The 23020-nt window shown below is 40.2% G+C and overlaps 1 protein-coding gene across 6 annotated transcripts in view; it reads right to left on the bottom strand.

Annotated features, from left to right (window-relative positions):
- Positions 1–19912, bottom strand: part of CCDC138 (coiled-coil domain containing 138) — a 76787-nt gene extending 56875 nt beyond the window's left edge. Inside the window, exons 1-9 of one of the 6 annotated variants that reach the window (XM_038386817.2) lie at positions 19797–19912; positions 14880–14940; positions 12820–12958; positions 10168–10292; positions 5923–6107; positions 5134–5292; positions 1922–2041; positions 666–743; positions 472–582 (exon numbers count right to left, since the gene is read on the bottom strand). In XM_038386817.2, the coding sequence (XP_038242745.1) occupies positions 472–582; positions 666–743; positions 1922–2041; positions 5134–5292; positions 5923–6107; positions 10168–10292; positions 12820–12958; positions 14880–14940; positions 19797–19865 (1047 nt within the window). In that variant the 5' untranslated portion in view covers positions 19866–19912. Of the gene's footprint in view, positions 1–471; positions 583–665; positions 744–1319; positions 1452–1921; positions 2042–3334; positions 3357–5133; positions 5293–5922; positions 6108–10167; positions 10293–12819; positions 12959–14879; positions 14941–16013; positions 16266–19796 lie in introns of those variants that run through there. The other 5 variants (XM_038386819.2, XM_043509289.1, XM_043509337.1 and 2 more) reach the window with 5 other exon arrangements.
- Positions 19913–23020: the final 3108 nt, after the last annotated feature.

Raw genomic sequence — 23020 nt, forward strand, 5'->3', positions numbered from 1 at the left:
ACCCGTTTTTCTTTTCAATTAACTATAGAAAGCTGTACATAGAGAGATATTATTTACACTGTGACAGTAATCAAAAGAACTTTCCAAACACCGGGGAAGAAACAGACATACAATTTAAAAAGATGGACTGATTAAAAGAGGGGGGATGAGATACAACATAAAAGAAAGGTGATCAGGATGACAATAAGTGCACTTCTTTTTAGTGACAATTTAAATGTAATTATTTTTCCAGTTAAACATACTAAATTTTCCCCAATGCAATCCAATTGCACTATTCTTATGCCCTGAACACTAACCCCTTTCCTCAGTATAACTGAGTAGTTCACTCATATCATAAATACAAGACATGAGTAAATGACGCCACTAGTTTCCTGAAGACATAGCAAAAGTGGGTGTTCTAGAAAGATACTCCAACATCTAATAGCCTTTAATTAAAAAAGAAGTTTCCTTTCCTCCTTGTTTATGCCTTACCTTACAAACTTTTGATGTTGTTGCCATTTTTTCCTGCTTCACAGATTTAATTTCTTGCATTGCTTGAGAAACATCTTTAGATTTTTGTATTGTTAAAAATTCATGCTTCCTCTGCAACAGGATATATTAAATAAATTACATTTGACTGGTTTCTTACAAGGGAAGAAGTAATAAGGAAAAACTGTTAGTCTTACTTGTAAATTCTCTAAACGTGCTTGTACTTTTCTTGCTTGAACTTCCATCTTCTTGTTCTGCTCACTTACATCACTTAACTAAAAGAATCAGAAAATATGTTTAAAATATTTGTGGACTCAAAACAAGTTTAAACTCATTCTTTACTTCATATAAAGGTTGTTCAAAAATCATTAGTTATAGGCATCTAGATTTATTAAAGTGCAAGTTTATCTGCTCTTAATGTAAGCAAAGCAACAGCTAAGAAGATCATTCACCTCTTTATAAAATGAACCAGCTAATCAGAGCTCTGCTAACTGTTCAGTGTAATGTATAATAAGCTATGTCCTGTGAATTGAGAATTCAACTTGCAAGCCAAACACTGGGCTCACATTACATACAGCCACACCCAAATACAGAAACCATACCTTCAAGAGTGAGATTTTCTGAAGAGGACATATACAATTAATTTGAAATTACCTGTGTGCATAGCTCTATGCATTATATTAATAAATGCACAGTGACAGTTATAGGTATCTTTACAGCTTCAAAGCACTATCCACATAACTAATTTCAGTAGAGCTGTCTCTCTCTGGACAAGCATCTACATGGTAGAATAAAGTCAGACTGCAGCAACTATGTAGAACTACAGAACTGTACATAACACACAAACTCCCACTGGTGCTCTGAAACGGAATTGAGAATTCTCTTTCAAATGCTTGACTGGTTGGTTCTTGCTCACACGCTCAGAGTCGAACTGATCACCATATGTAGAGTCTGGAAGGCACTGTCCCCTTATGCCAGACTGGCAGGGAGCTTGGGGATTTTAGCCTTCCTCTGCAGCATGGAGCACAAATCACTTGCTAGGATAAATTCAACAACATTATAGAATACACAAAGGTTTGCCCATGCTATTAACTAGATCATGGCTGCATTCTGAATTTTAGAAGGCTATCTACCCTAGTGTCTCAATTTCCTTGGCAGGATATTGAAATGTTTCTTTTCTTATGAGTGACTTGTTGCTGACTATTTAGAAGAGCAATTCAAACTTTACCGAATTTGAGATTATATATATATTAAAAAAAAAAAAAAAAAAAAAAGACGCCAACCAGTTAAAAGAAAAACCAAGTGGTAGGAAAGGAACAAGAGTCATTTCTGCTCAATTATATGAATCTTGTTTAATAAGACTGCAAATACAATCAGTCAACTTTCCAAAAATAATTTAAATTGATGCTAATATTTACAATTTTTCTTGAATAGGTATGAAAATGGATCTTGCCTGCTTTTTTAAAGAGTCATTCATTTCCTTCAAGGTGTCAAATGATGATTTGAGCCTCTTGCTTTCTTTACTCTTCTCTTTCAAGGTTTCTGACAGCTGTTTAACTTCTGCCTCGTGTTGCTATAGAAAAATATGATTAATGATATACCAACTAGAAACAACTTCTGCAATCACTATGTTAAAACACAGGGTCTGATTTCTAAAGGGTCAGATGTGCAATTTTGCATGCCCAAGTGTGCCTGCACTTTGTGCCCATGATCTTTTGAAAATCAGGAGTGTCCTGTATATCAAAAAGAATAATCATTACTATGTGGTTGTGAGCAATAGCAGGCCTGCTGGCTCTTCTTGAGAAGGTCATATCCCTTTTTAAATTCACTATAAAATGTATTTATCATATCATCATATCATCTCATTTACATGCGTGTCCAAAGCATCAATTCCATAAATAAAATGGGTGGAAAAACAGGTTAACATGGGAGGGGAATAAAAGGAGAAACTGATTTTTACACCAATTATTTGTAAGGAAATACTATGGACCTTAGTCACAAAGATATCAAAATCTTCCCCTCCAGTGCAGCAAATATTCCTAATGGTATAAAGCACCTCAGCAGCCTGCAGTGAAGTTTTTCTTGTACTTGGGAAGCTGAATTGGAATTGCTACAAATTTATGCAATACTTTGTTTTACTATTTTGATATAAATTAGAAAAGTGGGTAGCAGTGAAACTGAGAGGTCATGTCATTTTCCCTCTACTACTGATTGACAGTTATGAGCAGCAGCAGAGACATGCATTGAAGCAGAGAACTCAAAAATGGAGGCTGAGGAGCAGAATAGCAGAGACACCTCATTGCAACAACCAGGGGGCGGTAGAGTATGAAAGTGAAGCAGAGAGAGAATGCTCCTTTTTTCCCAGCAGCCAGAGGACCTCGGGAGGCTTCAAATTTCTCACATACCGACTAGCCAAGTTTGATACTTAAAATGACGTGCCAAAGTAGACAGAGACAACACTGGTGAAAATGCCAAAAGTTTCTCCTTTCCCATCAGCTGTGACTAATATGGGTAGGAGAAAGAAGAGAAAATTTGCTTTAATCTGAGAATTACCATCTTTTGTGCTAGTCTTCAGCTAACAGTCAAGCATTTGGCAAAATTTCCTTAAGCGTCTGCTAAATTTTTCTAGCCCTGCTTTCATGCTCCAATAAAGCCAAGCTGAAAAACATGTCTTATACAGCATCTAAAAAGCTGAAATCTCTGAATGTGACATATAAGGATAGAAAACAAACACAAGCACCAAAAGCCTTTAGCTGGAATGTTCTGGCACATACCCTCAGAAGTTCCATCCTGGAGACAGTATAAAAAAAAAAAAGAATTCCAACCGATCAAACAGCACAGAGCTAGTCTCAAAAATATAACTCACCTTCTTAACTGAAAAGAAATCCAGTTGCCTGCAAGATATTGTTAAAGTAGAATAATCATGCTGGCAGGGAACCATAGAACTTCAAAGAAAATCATGAACTTAAGAACATAAGAATGGCCATACTGGGTCAGACCCAAGGGTCCATCCAGCCCAGTATCCTGTCTACCGACAGTGGCCAATGCCAACAGAACAGGTAATGATCAAGTCATCCCTCTCCTGCCATCCAGCTCCACCCTCTGACAAACAGAGGCTAGGGACCCATTCCTTACCCATCCTGGCTAATAGCCATTAAAGGACTTAACCTCCATGAATTTATCCAGTTCTCTTTTAAACTCTCTTATAGTCCTAGCCTTCACAACCTCCTCAGGTTGAACTTCCTTTTATTTGTTTTAAACCTGCTGCCCATTAATTTCATTTGCTGGCCCCTAGTTCTTATATTATGGGAACAAGTACATAACTTTTCCTTATTCACTTTCTCCACACTACTCATTTTGTATACCTTTATCATATCCCCACTTAGTCTCCTCTTTTCCAAGCTGAAAAGTCCTAGTGTCTTTTATCTCTCCTCATATGGGACCCATTCCAAACCCCCAATCATTTTAGCTGCCCTTTTCTGTACCTTTTCTAATGCCAATATATCTTTTTTGAGATGAGGGGACCACATCTGTATGCAGTATTCAAGATGTGGGCATACCATGGATTTATATAAGGGCAATAAGATATTCTCAGTCTTATTCTCTATCCCCTTTTTAATGATTCCTAACATCCCGTTTGCTTTTTTGACTGCTGCTGCGTACTGTGTGGACGTCTTCAGAGAACTACCCATGATGATGCCAAGATCTTTCTCCTCATTAGTTGTAGCTAAATTAGCCCCCATCATATTGTATGTATAGTTGGGGTTATTTTTTCCAATGTGCATTACTTTTCATTTATCCACATTACATTTCATTTGCCATTTTGTTGCCCAATCACTTAGTTTTGTGAGATTTTTTTTTGAAGTTCTTCACAGTCTGCTTTGGTCTTAAATATCTTGAGCAGTTTAGTGTCATCTGCAAACTTTGCCACCTCACTGTTTACCCCTTTCTCTAGATCATTTATGAATAAGTTTAATAGGATTGGTCCTGGGACTGACTCTTGGGGAACACCACTAGTTACCCCCTCTCCATTCTGAAAATTTACCATTTATTCCTACTCTTTGTTCCCAGTCTTTTAACCAGTTCTCAATCCATGAAAGGATCTTCCCTCTTATGCCGTGACAACTTAAATTTACATAAGAGCCTTTGGTGAGGAACCTTGTCAAAGACTTTCTGGAAATCTAAGTACACTATGTCCACTGGATCCCCCTTGTCCACATGTTTGTTGACCCCTTCAAAGAACTCCAATACAGGAACTCCTCCTAAATGTTGTAGTTATGTTCCTGAAAAATGCGACTTTAAGCGAAACGATGTTAAGTGAATCAAATTTCCCCATAAGACTTAACGTAAATGAGGGGGTTAGGTTCCAGGGAAATTTTTTTCACCACAAACAATTTAATACTGGTACACAACTAAAGGCAACCCCTGAACCAGACTATTAAACTCATCTTTCTGAGAAAGCAACTATTAATAACCAAAATACATAGCAATATTACTTTACCCTTATATATCAACCTTTCATCTGAGGACCTCAAAGCTCTTTACAAAACCGATTATCTCCATTTTACAGGTGATGAAACTGAGGGTCTGAAGAAATCAGTGAAATGACTTTCCCCAGATAACGATACTTGCCCAAGAAAATAATTCAAATACAAGTTATTGTACCTCCTTTATAATTTGAAATTTTGCACAAACTTCCTCTTCAACACCTCTTATCTTAGTCAAAGCAGCTTCATGTCTGAAAAGCAACGCTTCTCTTTCAGCTAAAAAATGTTCTCGTTTCTGAAGTTGCAGAGCATACTCCTGCTGTGCTGAATTTTCTTGCTGTGTCAGAAAAAATGGACAATTTTAAAAAGTTATAAAAAATGAAATGATTATAACTTGTATGGAAATACAGTCATTTCGTCAGGGATACTTTCAGTTTTATGGAAATGTATACAACAGATTGCATGTATGGTTCACTGAGTGTAAGCACCGCTTTAGTGTACTAGGACACAATGCTGAAAGACTACTTTCAGCACCTCAACATAGTGATCCAACTGACTCCCATCGGGGCTGGGATTGTTCGGCCTCTGAAAATCAGGCCACATCAACTTAGATAACCAGGATTTAGAAGCTTGACTTTAGGCACCTAGATCTGAAATTTTTGGTTAATATTAGTAATTGTTATATATTGCCTTTTATCTGATGATTTCAAGCCTCCTCCTCTATCCACAAGACAACATTACCTCATTAGACAAGTTGTTACAGCCTCTTGCAATACAGTGGCTTACTGTAGAATGATAAGGAGAGCAGCTTTAAAAAAAATCAATATGTAATTGTTGGGGGAAGAAAGTTAGGAAGGGAAGGGGAGTGTGACAGACTTAATACGTTAGAAGTTTTTGAATATTCACTAATCTTGAGTTTCTGAGGAAAATTATCTAGTAATACTCTAAAGTCATTTCCAGTTCCTACCTGCAGTTTCTGATGTATGACATATAGCTCATCATAAATCTGGTTGATGTGAGATGGTATTAATCTTTGACCACTCAATACTTGACTTTCAGGCTTGCTCGCAGTCTTCCTAACCAGACCACTACTGATATCATGATCACTACAAGTTTCTGTGTTTGGAGCCAAATTGGATGGTAGGGTGACATCTAAGAAATGAAAAGAACACATTTTGTAAAAGTTGCTCTTGTACTTTAGATTAATAAATTAGATGACCAGTTATTGTTACATTAAGGCAGAAACACATTTTAGGCTTTTGTGATTAAATAGCAGTATACTAGGTACTAAAGTGAAAAGTTAGTCTGAGTATCTCCTGAGGCACTATGAGTATTTGTTCAAAACCTTTATCATCTATTTCCTGTGATTCATTTTGGCCCATTATTATTAGTTTTCTGATCAGTGCAGTTTTATACATAAATTATGCCCTTAGCCTACACACAAGTCCAACAGACATCACTAGAAGATCTACGCGCAGACTGAAGGCACAGTATAGCTATTAAGCACTATTTCTCAGTGTTTTGACCGATTCTTTTGGTGATGGTGGGAGAACATAAAGGAACATTATGAGAGCTGTTTTTATGTGGAAGTCAAATAATGTCTTGGAACAGTCTTATTTAATCAGACCACCTATTCTTAACATTGAAAATGTTTCATTTTATAAAACTGAAAGTAGGGTTAATAATGGCTGGCTTTTTCTTTTTCTCTATTTCTTGATCCATAATGAACAACAATCAGAACTGCATTGCAGGAGATTTAAAAAGACCAATCTTTCAGAAAAGAATTTGTCTTTTTTATATATACACCTCTACCGCGATATAACGCAGTCCTTGGGAACCAAAAAATCTTACCGCGTCATAGGTGAAACTGCGTTATATTGGACTTGCTTTGGCCTTGAGCATTTCCGTTATTAATAGTCAGCAAATCATTTTTGTTAGAACACACATGGTGTATACTGTAAATAAATCTGTTCTACAATGGTTAAATTGTATCTCCTTTCTTTAATTACAACAATTATTTTATAAGATTACTTAAAAGATACACTGTATTAACAACACAGGTACTAAACAATGCTAAATGCAACCATGTGGGCTAGGTTTCATCATACATCAATCATTTGTAATGTAATGTGTATGTTTGCGTGTAATGCTTAGGAAAATGCAAAATTCACATAAAATATCAGAAAATGTTTTTAATTACACATCCTTACAAATTGTTGTAAAAAAGGATTTTGGTATTTTAGCAAATAGGAGCATGGGCCACTGTCACTTAATCTACGTACAACATAGTTGGCTAAGTAATATGAACTGTTAACTATTAAATAGTTTGAAAACATTTTGGAGATGGGAGTTTTTACTTATAGAAAAGGTTAAAAATGAAGCTAAAAAAGGTAAAGTAATCAAGTTTTAAAGACACTGATAAAATGGTAAATACCTTTTTTTGGTGTACAAGATGCTCTTTTATTTAAGATGCACCACTTAAAAAATTTTTAATTTAAAAAACAAAAAAACAAAAAACTTGTTATACTTGGTTGCTTCATGCTACTGCGAGCCTTCTTCTTTGCCAGGTCAGTTATGGATTTTAACTGCAGTATTTGCAGTCTATCCACATCCTGGCTTTCTAGCCACTTAAGACCAATCTCTAACCCTAGAACCTCATCAGCAGCTTTGGGCGGTGGCTTCGAGGGTTCTTCGTCACTATCCTCAGGGTTAGACACATTTTCTGAGGCATCAGATGGTTGACGGGCAACATTATGAACTATATCTAGATCTGTAAGTTGTTCATAGGTTGGGCACATAGCATCCACCTCCATCCACTCTTGAACATCAGCTATCCCATTTTGAGCCGTAAGTTCCCTGTAGTCTCCTTCTGCCTCCATGGCCTCTTCTTCCGTAAAACCTTCAAAGTCGTTCTCATCTTTGTCTTCTTCCTCATTTTGGTTGTTCTCGCTTTCAGTGACAAAAGCAATTTTGAGACCAAGATGCCAACATTTCTTCATCATTGACGGAGTGATTCCTAGCCAGGCTGTCTCGCCTAATTTAAATACATCCAGCAAATTCAATTTCTTGATTACATCCGTTATGCTACTGTTGTCCTCAACAGTTTTCTTTACTAAGACTTTACGATAGTTCACTTTAAATGTGGCTATAATGCCTTGATCGAGGGGCTGTATTTTGGACGTCGTGTTCTTAGGAAGGTAGCTCACCTTTATCTTCCCGTCTTTGCTGGTTAAGGTCTCAACTGGGGGTTGTGCGGGACAGTTGTCAAGTAGGAGCAATGTCTTTGGCTCCAGGTTTTGTCTGCATAGGTGGCTCCGGACAGCTGGTACAAAATATTTATTAAACCATTCCTCAAATATATCCAATGTCATCCAAGCATTTTTTTGAATGGTGATAAATTAATGAAAGCGAATCCATGTTCTTATGGTGAAAAGCCCTCGGTGACCTGGATTTGCCTATGCACAGAGGTTTAAGTTTATGTGAACCGGCTTCATTCATGCAGAAAAGTATCGTCACTCTCTCTTTTATCACCTTAAAACCTTCAGCCTTTTGTTCTTCTGTCCTAGAAGCAAGTGTTCTAACCGGTAGGATACGGTAACATAAGCCAGTTTCATCAGCGTTATAGATTTGCTCTGGAGCATAGCTACCCTCGATGATGATCTCTTGTAACTTTAGTGGGTATTCGTCGCAAGCTTTTATATCTGCGGAGCGCATCTCTCCTGAAATTTTGATTTGCTGTATGCCATGATGTTTTTTAAAACGATTAAGCCATCCACTGCTAGCTTTAAATTCGTTACCTTGTTGTGAAGAAGCGTCCTCGCCCGAGTATCTAAAATCGAGATCCTTCTTCAATTTCTCTGATTGTTTCCTTATGTCGTCACCGGAAATTGGCGTACCGTCAGAGTGTTCTTGGGTAAACCACGTAAATACTGCTCTTTCTAGTTGGTTATCCTGGGCAGTTTTTAGGCACTTCCTTTCCCGGCCTTCACTTTCATCCAGTTCACCTAGCATTGATTGTAATTTTTCCTCATCTCTGTTCCACCCTCTTAATGTTGATTCCCCCACTCCTAATTCTTTTGAGACCTTCGCTTGGCTCATTCCTGATTTCAGTCTGTACAAAGCTTCCAATTTTTCTTTGACCGTCTTTGCCTTTCGTTTCTGTGGCTGTGAACTACTTGCCATCACATCAATGGTATTTTAATATTAATGCTAACAATTTTTTTAATTGTTTAGAAAATGTCAGCGCAGAGTTACAATGTTTCAAAAATACAACTAGTGAGACAACTTAAGCTTAGTCTATACTGCACACAATTTAGAAACGAGATTAAAATAGGCGGGAGAGATGAGAACGCCCAATGGGACGATGGGCAGGCAACATACGTTTACCCTGCCTTCTCACTGTTGCACATTCGTTCCACCACTTTCATACATGCACATTTGTACAGACAACGTACTATATATATGTAATTTGACACAAGCCACATTTTAAGAGCCAAGGTGCCGACCATGGATGGTTTTGTAACAACTTTAAACTGGCAAGATAGCAGCAGGTTAGTCAATGACGAAGTTAGACTGAACTCTCCTTTTTGAGAAATTAGTCATGGTTATAAATACAAAGGCCGTTTTTATTATAATGGCCGTTGAAAATTAGCTACCACCTCGCACACGGTTTGTTGTCCGCAAAACGAATTTAAACTTTCAGTGGTTTTAAACTATCAACGGATTTTAACTGTGAACATTATAACTTTAAGTCTTGCAGACAAGACTTTTTTATGCAATGAAGATCGGAGTGAAAGTTTAAAAATGCTGTAATGCGCTCGGCTTTCTGTTTTGACTTTTGATCCAAGGCAGACTTGTAAAATCATCATATTGAATATATACACGGTAATCATTGAATGTATAAACGGGGATTAAACAGAATAAAAGTACTGTATGTTGTAGATGAGACAGAAAACCATTTTTGTTTTTCCACGTTATATCCAAATTCATGTTATATCGGATCGCGTTATATCGGGAAAGAGGTGTAATACAATTATGACTAGATCTACTAAAACATTGTATCTCAAAACTAAAATAGTTTACTCAATTACAGGTTTTATTAATTGTATTATGAATAAGATTCAGTTGAAACTTGAATAAAGCTTTTATTTTTCATACAAATAAGTGAAAAGTTGTGATAAATTGAAGTTGAATTTAATATTTTTCTGATTACCTGTTTTTGTATATGAGTACGTGACTGTATTTGGAATTGCATCAGTTGCAGAGACATTTACAATGACCTCTTCCTCTAGTTCTAGCTGACTTGAATCATAGAGCAAATCCAGCTCATCATCAAAGCTAAAAAATTCAAATGGATGACATGAATCTGAAATTATTCAGTGCCATTCTAAAATGTTATGCATGTAATGTAAAGAAGATTTGCATACAAATATAACTATTTCTCATTTCAGCATATTTACATTTGACTGAATGCAAAGAGATAATGCTAAGTAATTTGAAAAGTACTTTGAGATCCCTTCAGAATGAAAAGCACTTATAAAATAAGATATTAACTACAGTCAAAGAATGAAATTGATGACTTAGCAAAACCTGGGGAACAAGTAAACGATCTTATTTTCATAAACAAATCCTTATTTGCATGCAACAACTAAACCACTTTTAAAACAGATCAAAGCACAACTTTTTTTCTTTCAAACAGGATATCCAGAGAAGAAAAATAAAAGGTGTGATATATGTTCTCTTTCAGCTTGGTGCGTTGGGGCATGAAAACTCTCTGGAGTCTTGTAAAATAGATTTAAGACTACCTTGTTAACTCTAGCTGTTTCCCTTCCTCGTCACTTGTTTACTCCCTTATATATCTTAATCCCTGCATCCCACTAGCTGAGCCCTACACATATAGTTATCTCAAGTAAGTGGATGAACTTCCCTACCCAAAATCAGTGTTCACATTTAGGGCTGTCGATTAATTGCAGTTAACTCACGTGATTAACACAAAAAAATTAATCATGATTAAAAAATTTAATCGTGATGAATTGCACTGTTAAACAATAGAATATCAATTGAAATTTATTAAAAAATTTTGGAAGTTTTTCTACATTTTCAAATATATTGATTTATATTAGAACACAGAATACAAAGTGTACAGTGCTCACTTTATATTATTTTTATTACAAATATTTGCACTGTAAAAATGATAAAAGAAATAGTATTTTTCAATTCACATCATACAAATGCTGTACTGCAACCTCTTTATCATGAAAGTGTAACTTACAAATGTAGGTATTTTCGTTACATAACTACACTCAAAAAACAAAACAATGTAAAACTTTAGAGCCTTCAAATCCATGCAGTCCTACTTCTTGTTCAGCCAATCGCTAAAATAAACAAGTTTGTTTACATTTATGGGAAATACTGCTGCCTTCTTACTATTTACAATGTCACCTGAAAGTGAGAACAGGCATTTGCATGGCACTTTTGTAGCCGGTGCTGCAAGGTATTTACGTGCCAGTTATGCTAAACATTTATATGCCCCTTCATGCTTCAGCCACCATTTCAGAGAACATGCTTCCATGCTGATGATGCTTGTTAAAAAAATAATGCATTAATTAAATTTGTGACTGAACTCCTTGGGGGAGAATTGTATGTCTCCTGTTCTATTTCACCTGCATTCTGCCATATACATCATGTTATAGCAGTCTCCGATGATGACCCAGCACGTGTTTGTTTTAAGAACACTTTAACTGCAGATTTGACAAAATGCAAAGAAGGTACCAACGTAGGATTTTTAAAAATAGCTACGGAACTAGACCCAAGCTTTAAGAATCTGAAAAATCCAAAAATCTGTGAGACATGAGATGTGAGCATGCTTTCAAAAGTCTTACAATAGCAACACTCAGATGCAGGAACTACAGAACCGAAACCACCCAAAAAAAAAAAAATTTTTTTTTTTAAAAAAAAAACCAACCTTCTGATGGTGGACTCTGACTCAGATAATGAAAATGAACATGCGTCGGTCCGCACTGCTTTGGATCATTATCGAGCAGAACATGTCATCAGCAAGGACGCTTGTTCTCTGGAACAGTGGTTGAAGCATGAAAGGACACATGAATTTTTAGTGTATATGGCATGTAAATATCTTGCAACTCCAGCTACAACAGCACCATGCGAATGCCCGTTCTCACTTTCAGGTGACATTGTAAACAAGAAGCTGGCAGCATGATCCCCTGCAAATTGTAACCAAACTTGTTTGTCTGAGTGACTGGCTGAAGTAGGACTGAGTGGACTTGTAGGCTCTAAAGTTTTACATTGTTTTATTTTTAAATGCAGTTTTTTTTGTATATAATTCTACATTTGTAAGTTCAACTTTCATGATAAAGAGATTGCACTACGGTACTTGTATTAGGTGAACTGAAAAATACTTTTTTTTAATTGAAAAATGTACAATGCAAATATTTGTAATAAAAATAAATATAAAGTGAGCATTGTACTTTGTATTCTGTGTTGTAAATGAAATCAATATATTTGAAAATGTAGAAAGCATGCAAAAATGTTTTAAAATGTTATTCTATTATTGTTTAACAGCGCAATTAATCACGATTAATGTTTTTAATCACTTGACAGCCCTATTCATATTATTACATTAGTCAGACAGAAGCTGATTCTTACAGATCACAAAAGTATGAGTATACAAAAACTGTGAAAGCTATACCTTGCACATGGCAACCTGCTACTGGATCAGTCTGAAAATCCTACATAATGTATTAAGGATTAACTCATGATTTGTTTGGATTTTGGGGTAAGGGAAGGATGGGAGGAAGAAAAAGGGGTCTAAGGATAGATGAGGGAATGAGGGGTCAGCTCTTACCAATCCAAGTTTTTGAAACTCTTGAACAAGTCACTAAGAGGTTTGCTATAGTGCTTTCTTCCACTGTGGGTACTTTTTGATTGTGAAGATTTTATGGACAAAGGAATAATTGAATTATCTGATGAACTGTCCAAGTTACCTATAAAATAATTCAAATATTAAATATTTCATTTTGCTGTTGAAAAGCACACATTAAAAAAAACCCAGAATGATTTAATTAATAAATTTTGTACTCTGTAAGGGTTATTGCTTAAGAGAACAAAACCCCAAATCATAACATATTAGAACAAGCTCTGACAAGGAATCAAAATTAGAGAAATACAAAATACTAGCTAAATTGTATTTTAATAATAATTTAAAACTGAAAAGTTTTATAGATGACTAAAAAAAACTAAGTCCTAACAAATTTAAACCTGAAGAAAAGTTTTACGTAAGCTCAAAAGCTTGTGTCTCTCACCAACAAAAGTTGGTCCAATAAAAGATATTACCTCATCCACCTTGTGTTTCTAAAACAATTAAGTCAATTTTAAAGAACTTTCAACTTATTACATTTTTGAGAATCTTTTTAAAAGCTTAGTTCTGTTACTAAAAACATTTTAGAAACTTCAACTTTGTTTTCAAGTCACATCTGTCTTCCTGAAGTTTTACAATTTGCATTCATGTTAATTGCTGTACAAATTTGAAGTCTGAACCACATAGCCTTTTACTTGCTTTTCATATGCATCAGCATGGCAACATGCATTTCTCTGGAACCCCACCTGCATGGTAACCATTAAGTTCATATCTGTACATTTAAAAAGTGAATATATATAAATATCTTAGGATTATATAAACTAAAACTTTAAAAAAGATTTTAAGTTTCCTGTTTTCATTTTTTTTTTTAAATAATTTGCATCATGAAATGTTTAATTGTGTCTCCTCCAGTCAGCAATCCTAGGCACCTGCATGTACTGTACATGCAAGACCAGCCTTAGGGGAAATGGTGCCTTAGAGGAACTTGTATTTTGGAGCCCCAGCCCCCATTTCCGCTGTCCCCGCGGGTGCTCCCTTGCATCCCAGCTTCTAACCCCTGCAATCTCTCCTGCATCCACATGGGGAAGCTGCTGCACAGAGCCTCCTTGACCACTGGGCACCATGGGCGGCTGCCCAGGTGGCGAACCCCTAAGGATAGCCCTGTGTACATGGCTATAAAAGCAACATATTGCCACATAGGGAGCTACCCAATTCCACCCACCTCAAAGAATTTCCCACAAACCAACCCCCTCTCAACAAGACACATACTCCATCCCACACAATCCAACTGATGGCAGCCCGTTCTCATAAATGTGCCAGTGATAACCAAATGCTTCCCTCTGTCACACCCCAATAATAGCCAATCCTCCCCTTTTCAAACTTACATAGAAAGATTGCCGTACATATATACTAGAACCTTACTTACCATGAGTGGGGTGCGCATGTGGTTGATTTTCGTTCTATGGATGAAAATAAGGGTATGTCTACACTACCCAAGTTACAGCGTGGCCATGGCAGCACTGTGATGTGGGCAGTGTAGACAAGCTTTATCGCACCCCTGAACAACAAAAGTTTTAGCACTGAAAGTGACAGTGCAGACACAGCCTACGACTCTATTGCACCTTCGCCTTCCCCCAAAAGGTTATTGCTACTAGTTTTCTCTTTAATGCACAGCTAGCAGAGCTTTCTTTTTAGACATCGTGGGAGCAATACTGTTTTTTTTACCTACATCTTCCTTACCGGCAGCCCTCCTTCTCACAGGGAAGATACATTAGCATTTCCTCTCTTGCCAACCCACCCGCATCTGCAACATAAGCAGATTTCCTAGAGTACTCGTGTAGAATCCATATATATGTATACAATTCCAGGCTGGTGCCAGAGTTTCACAAACATTACCCAATGTCTGCCTACTTAAAATACACTTGGAGAGAATATAAAACTACTCCCCCAAAGCACAGGAATTCTTAAGATAAATTTAAAGAATAGTGCATTTGAATTGATGTCCCTTTTAACAAAGATACAACAAAAAGGATGTTTTTGAGTATTACCTGTGTATGTTAGGGAGCTTCCTTTTTTACATTTGGTCTGTAATGAACCTGAAAGACAATCCTAAGAGAAAACAGAAAAAAAGTCCCTACTATTTTTAATTCCATTATAATGTATATTACAATGTATCTGTTTACGGTTTATAGTGCTTTTACTAAGGAATTGCTGTTAAAAAAATATTTGCTTTGAGCAGAGGATGATTTTTCCTAAACAAAAATGTAAGTGAAACCTCACACAAACATAAGCAAACAAACAAACAAACAAAAAACCTATAATCAAGCTATTTCCCCATAAACTAAAAATGAAAGCTTGCTAGCATTATTTCTGTTTTTAAAAACTCGAGAGACCCTCAAATACAACAGTAATAAGAGCCATTCAAGTAAAAAGGCATAAGTAGATTAGGTAACCGTAGAAAGAACTCCATCAAGTCCTACATTTCAGCCTTTCACTTTAACATTTCCTACCTTATATCTTGCCATCAACCTATAGTAATACAAATTAAAAAAAACTTACATTAAAGAATCATTAGGTTGCAAATTCAAGCACTTGAACGTTAAGAAATGCCAGATTTAAGGGGGCTCCTGCAACCCTCATTCTGCCCTACTGTGCATTCAGTCTGTGCTCTTGTGGAAAAAAATAGTATGTGATCATGTAATCAAAGACTGTATCATAACTACAGATATGATTCTGCCACAGACATCACAGATTACTTGACTTTCCAGGACTTCAGTGACTTCTTCTGGGGCAGGGCTGAAGCAGCTGCCAGCCCCAGGGCCGCCAGAGCAGCGCCCCCCATCCCACTAGAGCAGCAGCTGGGGTTGGGTCAGCCTCCCTGGTCTTGTACTGTGGGTACTGTGCTATATAATTGGTTATGTTTTGGTTATATACAGTGTAAGTTTTACAGTAAGAATTAAGGTATTAGAATAAATGAATAGGATAGTGGATACTAGTATTAGCCATTTTCTTTTTATTCATGCTTTGCAAGTAATAGACAGGATCTTGTCTGTGTCTATGTTAATTAGATTAGAGGAATTTCGAAGCCTAGGCCCCAATGTAAGAAAAGATACTTGCAAAATTTAGTGAGGCCTAATTTATGTCATCTTTCTTGTTTAATATAAAACACTGCTATTTGTTACCTTTTGAAGGCCTCTGTAAAGAACTGTTTGTGTGAATGAGGAATGCATGCATCAGGAAAAAATAATGTGTGAAGGCCATTGCTGAAACCAGATGGACAAGGGAGGAGGAGTGAAGAAACTGAAGAGACTTAAAGACACCAGAGAACCATCAACTCGCATCCATGGTTGAGGAGGGGCAGACTGACGACCCTGATGTAAAGGCTGGCACCCTAAAAACACAAAATAATTAATTAAATCAAAACCAGACAGGATGACCCTCCTGGAGGTATTTTGGGCCATCAAAAAATAACACCCACTAAGGAGTAACCGGTCATAAACTGACACAGCAAAATCCACAGATGGAGAAAAAGGACTACAAGAACAGGGTGCTTTGCCAGGGGGCTTTTGGTTCGTCTTGTCAACAACTCCAGGAGCATCGGATCGCAACCAGCAGAGCCTGGCTCCTCTCTGCAACCAATCTGGCTGGCCACTAGATTGATCCAGACTCTGCACTGGTAACTATAAACGTGTGTGTGTGTGTGTCTAAAAAGCATATGCTAATTGCTGTACTCTCAATAAATGCAGCATGTTGCCTTTTTCCCTATAAAAAGATCTCGTATGCTTTGCTTAAGCATAACACTGCCCTAACAGTGCTCTGTTTGTCTACCCCTGCCCTGCCCCAGGGTATTTTTAGTAAAAGTCAGGAACAAGTCACGAGCTTCCATGAATTTTTGTTTATTGCCCATGACCTGTCCCTGATTTTTATTAAAAATACCCATGACAGAATCTTAACCTTAATTATAACACATATGCACAAAGGAGCAGAACTGAGGTTTCACAGACAACTGTAAATCTAGCATTTCCCAACTTCAATAATGTTCTTTTAAGGTAATTTTTGCTTGCAACTCTACGTGTTATTTCTCAAGGAAAAAAAGTAAAAACAAATTATATTATGTGCAACTATAACATTTCTCCCCTTTCCAACAGGCATCATAAACTGAGGTTGAACTCTGAACATTCAGTGTTGCAGCATGGATTGGTACTACTTGAGCTACAGAACTACATCACCAGGCAGCAGAAGGTTGTTATCCCAGAGGGAGGACAGACTAGCACAACCAGGAGATTGTCAGTGGGGAGCCAAACTGCTCTATCCTCCCCTGGGAGTTGGAAGGGCTCCAGTCCCACGTAGTGCCCCGGGGGTTGGGGAGGGAGACTGGGGAGGTGGATCCAGGTGGATTTATGGGGTGAAGAAACCCAGCCTGATTACTACCCCACTCTGATGCTCCAAGGGGACAGAATGGGCCACTGGGGCCATCCATTTGTCTTTAATCTGGAGAGCTCTCCTCTCCACCTGCCCCATCCACTCTGGCTGCTCCCAGCTAGTACAGCTTGCTATTGTCGCTCTGGCATGATGTTGGACTTAGAATGTATGCGTGTTTAATTACTTGGGCACACTGCCAATGTTTTTCCTGGGGCATGCAAGTGAGAGAAGGGATGTGTCAATTTTTAATAGTTCATATCTTGGCAAAAGCTGAACTGAATTTCATGGGACAAAGAAAAGGTAAATGGGTAGCCTGAAGGTATTCCCTCGGTCAAATATCAAAGGCTTTTGGCAAACAATAAAGGTGTGTGAGCTCCTCAAAGAAAAGGTCCCAAGAATGGAAAGTGTTAAGCATTCTTAATATAGTAAACACATTACTTACAGCTCTCCCCACCTCTATAATATGGCCCTAGCTCAACATCAACTCTCTCCACTGCCCCTTTATTGTCAACTGTTGATAACATCACAATCCTCTCCATCAATTAGATGTTTAACTTCACAGACATCAATTCTTCCTGCTCTCTTGCTCCAAGGCTCTCTCCCAATTGTCGGTTTCTTACACATCATTTCTAATAGCTGACCTTTCTTTCTGTCCAGATAACTAGAACTCTCAACCAGGCCCTAATCTCTTATCTTGACTACTGCAATTTCCTCCTCTCTGGCCTGACAACAGTATCTTTCCACCTCACCCTCAACCAATACAAACTGCACCTGCTAGAATTATCTCTTACTGCCCATTACTCTAACCCACATTGTCCATCTCTTTCAATCTCTCCATCCCACCTATAATTTGAGCTCTGTGTGGACACAAAATCTATATTCATGGATGCAAATATCAGCGGATATAAATCAGTATCTGTGGAACTGCGGGCCTCTACTGGAAACTGCCCCCAGCGCAGCCCACAGCACTAGCACAACCAGGGACAGCTGCTGGAGAGCCTGGAGTGTGGGACTGGGGATGATACAGCCAAGCTGGAGGAGCTGCCAGCACAGGGCACTGGCTCCTGGGAGCAATGGCCTGCCAGGCTGCTGCTTTCACTGCTGCAGCTCCTGATAGAGCTCTGCAGCTCCGTGGATACCAATTTGCATCTGCAGATATAAATTTGCAGGGCTCTATCCATAATATCAAGTTCTCCTAATCTTCTAGGCCCTTCATTATTCTGGTCTCTCATCCTTATCCATGGTCTTCCTGCCACTTTCCACCCCCACCCAGCCACCACATATGTTTTGCTTTCCTCAACACTGTCCTTATGCATGAAATGACCTGCCTGAACTGATCCTCCTTCAAATGCCTTCTCAAAACCCACTTATGTTGCTGTGTCACAAGTCAGCCACTAGCAGTCACTTTCCATTTTACTGTTACATGGGTTTGAGTCTTTATTTAGTAAGGCCTTCGGTAATATGGTAATGGGTGCTAGAGTACCCTAAAATAGATTACGCCCCATGTCCCACAGCCATTAGGGCTCACTCACTGCCCAAAGCGTTGAGCCGACTGTGGTGCTCCACACACTCCTATTTTAACCAGCTGCCCACGAAGAGAGAATGAGCCCACAAGGAGGTGCACGTTCCCAATGCCACACCACGCAATCGTGCCACAGCCTGAAGGGGAGACCCAACGCAGGACAACCACCTAAAGGGAGCGTCACACAAAACCTCAATGGGACCAAATTCCCTTAATGTAAATGCCCCCCCCGCCTTAGCCCCCACGCCGCGCCACGCCACGCTTCTTTCTCTCTGAAGTAACTAAGGTTCAGCAGGTTTCAGAGTAGCAGCCGTGTTAGCCTGTATTCGCAAAAAGAACAGGAGGACTTGTGGCACCTTGGAGACTAACGCATTTAGTTGAGCCTAAGCTTTCGTGGGCTACAGCTCACTGCATCGGGAACGCATCCCATGAAGCGAGCTGTAGCCCAGGAAAGCTTAGGCTCAACTAAATGCGTTAGTCTCCAAGGTGCCACAAGTCCTCCTGTTCTTTTTAATCACAGGTTTCAGAGTAGCAGCCGTGTTAGTCTGTATCCGTAAAAAGAAAAGCAGTACTTGTGGCACCTTAGAGACTAACACATTTATTTGAGCATAAGCTTTCGTGAAGTGAGCTGTAGCTCACGAAAGCTTCTGCTCAAATAAATGTGTTAGTCTCTAAGGTGCCACAAGTCCTCCTGTCCTTTTTGTTCTTTTTAAGGTTCAGCAGTAAGCGAGGGAGGAGCAGGGGGAGAACCTGGGGATTAAAAGGAGTAACGCACCCCGCTCCCCACCGCGCCATGCCACGGGCTGGGGGCGGGACCCCTCCTCGTGCCCCACGGATGCGGCCGGTGCCTCGGGGGCTTCTTACAGAGAGCGGGAGCCTCCGCATGGGGGGGAAGGGACACGCCGCTGCCAGGGAGCCGGGATCTTCACAGGGGCCCAAGGACCGAGCCAGCAGCTCACGACCTGACCCCCAAGCGGCCCCGCCCGCTCCCCCCAAACCTGGCCGCCGCTGCGCCTCTCACCCCCGGCTCCCCGCGCAGGTAGCGCCGCTTCAGACGCTCCACGGAGCCGCTCAGAGCCGGGCTCGCCATGAGCCGCGGCCGCTCGGCGCATGCTCCGTGCCGCCTCCTGACGCCGCTGCCCGCCGTGCGGGTGCGCGCGCGGGCTGGGGGGGGGGGCGGGGGAGGCAGCGCGCCCCCTGCTGGCCGCGGGCTCACAGGGCGCAGCTCGGCCGGGGGGACGCGGGGGCAACCAGCTGGCGGCAGGGCAAAGAGCGGAGCCGCAATCAGGGCCGCGGGTAGGAGCCGGGGTCGAGGCGCTGCCAGACGGTGGCAGAGGGGGAACAGTTACCCCCGGCGGGGTGGGCTGCCTGCAGAGGCTGCACAAAGTGAGGGGGGGAAGCGGGGCTCCCCCCACCCTTGCAGGACGGGGCATCTCAGCACCCGCTTCCCAGGGCTGCGCTCTTAAGGCAGCGTTGCCCTTCCTCAAGCCAGGTCCTGAGCTGCTAAGGGAGACTTGGGTCAGTGAAATAGTTTATCCCCCCCCCCCTCCAATAATAGAATAAAAGCCAGTTTAATAGAAGCCAGGTCAGTTTGCATAAAGCCCCACACATTTATCTCCTCCGCTCTTCGCTTTGCCAGAACTGGCCTGACTTTTCCTTCCTGGCCACTGTAAATGGAGCTTCCCGCCTGTACATCACTTACTTTTAAAAATGTTATTTTTGTTACTCTTGGCGCTTCATCATTCACCTTCCTTGACATTGTGCAGGTGGATGGCACGGTGCTATTTAATTGATGTTTTAATAGCAACAATCATTTAAAATATTAATAGGTGTTGGTAGCTTCAGCAATCACATCTCAGTGTTTCCAATATAGCACATCCCTGTTTGTATTGCGACCTTAGTTTTTAATTCTAAATTTTTGTTCTTTTTTCAAACACAAATTTATTCTTTGGGATCATATGATATCAAGACTGACTGATTTCCCTGACTGATGTCAAATCTTCAGTTTCCTTTAATCTGACCGTCTGGGCTAATAGCCATAGATGGACCTATCCTCCATGAACTTGTTGACCCAGGCATCCACAAAGTTTGGATCAGAACATCTGTGAGGAAGTAGGGCACGTTGCAAGAATGCTAGCATCTGCCATGGAGCTCTGGGAGCAGAAGGAAGTATTGGAAGGCAGGGCACAGGAATGCTGTCACACCACTACTTTCTGCCCCAGTCTCTTAGTTTCTTATCCCTGCTGATGCTGCTTGTGACTGCTTGCAGCTGAAAAGCAGCAGCTTCTTTGTGAGCCTAGTGTGGCCTGAAGACTGCCAGCATACAGTAGAGTGAGTAACTGCACTATTCCTTTCATTTCTCTTGGTCAGAAGAGGATCTAACCTACCCTAATGAGTGGTAACTCCCTCAAGTTACAGTTAAGGAGCATCTGTTTGTGAACCAAGTGGCCTGATGAAGAACACCTGATACTTGCAGAAAAGAGCAACTGTATACAAGAGGAACTTGTTGAACTTACTCACGTTCCGATCATGTTAACCATCCCACACCTCTCAGAATTTGGCCCCACCACAAACCCTTAAAAGAGAGAAGATCTGATGAATATTCAAGCCAGCATCTGCAGAATAGATCTGTAGGTCTTATGGCTCATGGAAACCAGTATGTCCACTAATCAAGCTTTCTTTTAAAGAAATTAACGTGTCAACCTCCCTGAAAAATGCATCAATCCACCTGATCCTCAAAAAGCCAACACCTGATGCAGAATACATCTTCTCCATCTTAAACCATTCATTCCTAGGCTAAATCATTGCAAAATAGTGACAAAAAGATCATAGAATCATAGAATATCAGGGTTGGAAGGGACCCCAGAAGGTCATCTAGTCCAACCCCCTGCTCAAAGCAGGACCAAGTCCCAGTTAAATCATCCCAGCCAGGGCTTTGTCAAGCCTGACCTTAAAAACCTCTAAGGAAGGAGATTCTACCACCTCCCTAGGTAACGCATTCCAGTGTTTCACCACCCTCTTAGTGAAAAAGTTTTTCCTAATATCCAATCTAAACCTCCCCCATTGCAACTTGAGACCATTACTCCTCGTTCTGTCATCTGCTACCATTGAGAACAGTCTAGAGCCATCCTCTTTGAAACCCCCTTTCAGGTAGTTGAAAGCAGCTATCAAATCCCCCCTCATTCTTCTCTTCTGCAGACTAAACAATCCCAGCTCCCTCAGCCTCTCCTCATAAGTCATGTGCTCTAGACCCCTAATCATTTTTGTTGCCCTTCGTTGTACTCTTTCCAATTTATCCACATCCTTCCTGTAGTGTGGGGCCCAAAACTGGACACAGTACTCCAGATGAGGCCTCACCAGTGTCGAATAGAGGGGAACGATCACGTCCCTTGATCTGCTCGCTATGCCCCTACTTATACAACCCAAAATGCCATTGGCCTTCTTGGCAACAAGGGCACACTGCTGACTCATATCCAGCTTCTCGTCCACTGTCACCCCTAGGTCCTTTTCCGCAGAACTGCTGCCGAGCCATTCGGTCCCTAGTCTGTAGCGGTGCATTGGATTCTTCCATCCTAAGTGCAGGACCCTGCATTTATCCTTATTGAACCTCATTAGATTTCTTTTGGCCCAATCCTCCAATTTGTCTAGGTCCTTCTGTATCCTATCCCTCCCCTCCAGCGTATCTACCACTCCTCCCAGTTTAGTATCATCCGCAAATTTGCTGAGAGTGCAATCCACACCATCCTCCAGATCATTTATGAAGATATTGAACAAAACGGGCCCCAGGACCGACCCCTGGGGCACTCCACTTGACACCGGCTGCCAACTAGACATGGAGCCATTGATCACTACCCGTTGAGCCCGACAATCTAGCCAGCTTTCTACCCACCTTATAGTGCATTCATCCAGCCCATACTTCCTTAACTTGCTGACAAGAATGCTGTGGGAGACCGTGTCAAAAGCTTTGCTAAAGTCAAGAAACAATACATCCACTGCTTTCCCTTCATCCACAGAACCAGTAATCTCATCATAAAAGGCGATTAGATTAGTCAGGCATGACCTTCCCTTGGTGAATCCATGCTGACTGTTCCTGATCACTTTCCTCTCCTCTAAGTGCTTCAGGATTGATTCTTTGAGGACCTGCTCCATGATTTTTCCAGGGACTGAGGTGAGGCTGACCGGCCTGTAGTTCCCAGGATCCTCCTTCTTCCCTTTTTTAAAGATGGGCACTACATTAGCCTTTTT

The sequence above is a fragment of the Dermochelys coriacea genome, chromosome 1, assembly GCF_009764565.3.
Source record: "Dermochelys coriacea isolate rDerCor1 chromosome 1, rDerCor1.pri.v4, whole genome shotgun sequence".
Lineage (NCBI taxonomy): Eukaryota > Metazoa > Chordata > Testudines > Dermochelyidae > Dermochelys > Dermochelys coriacea.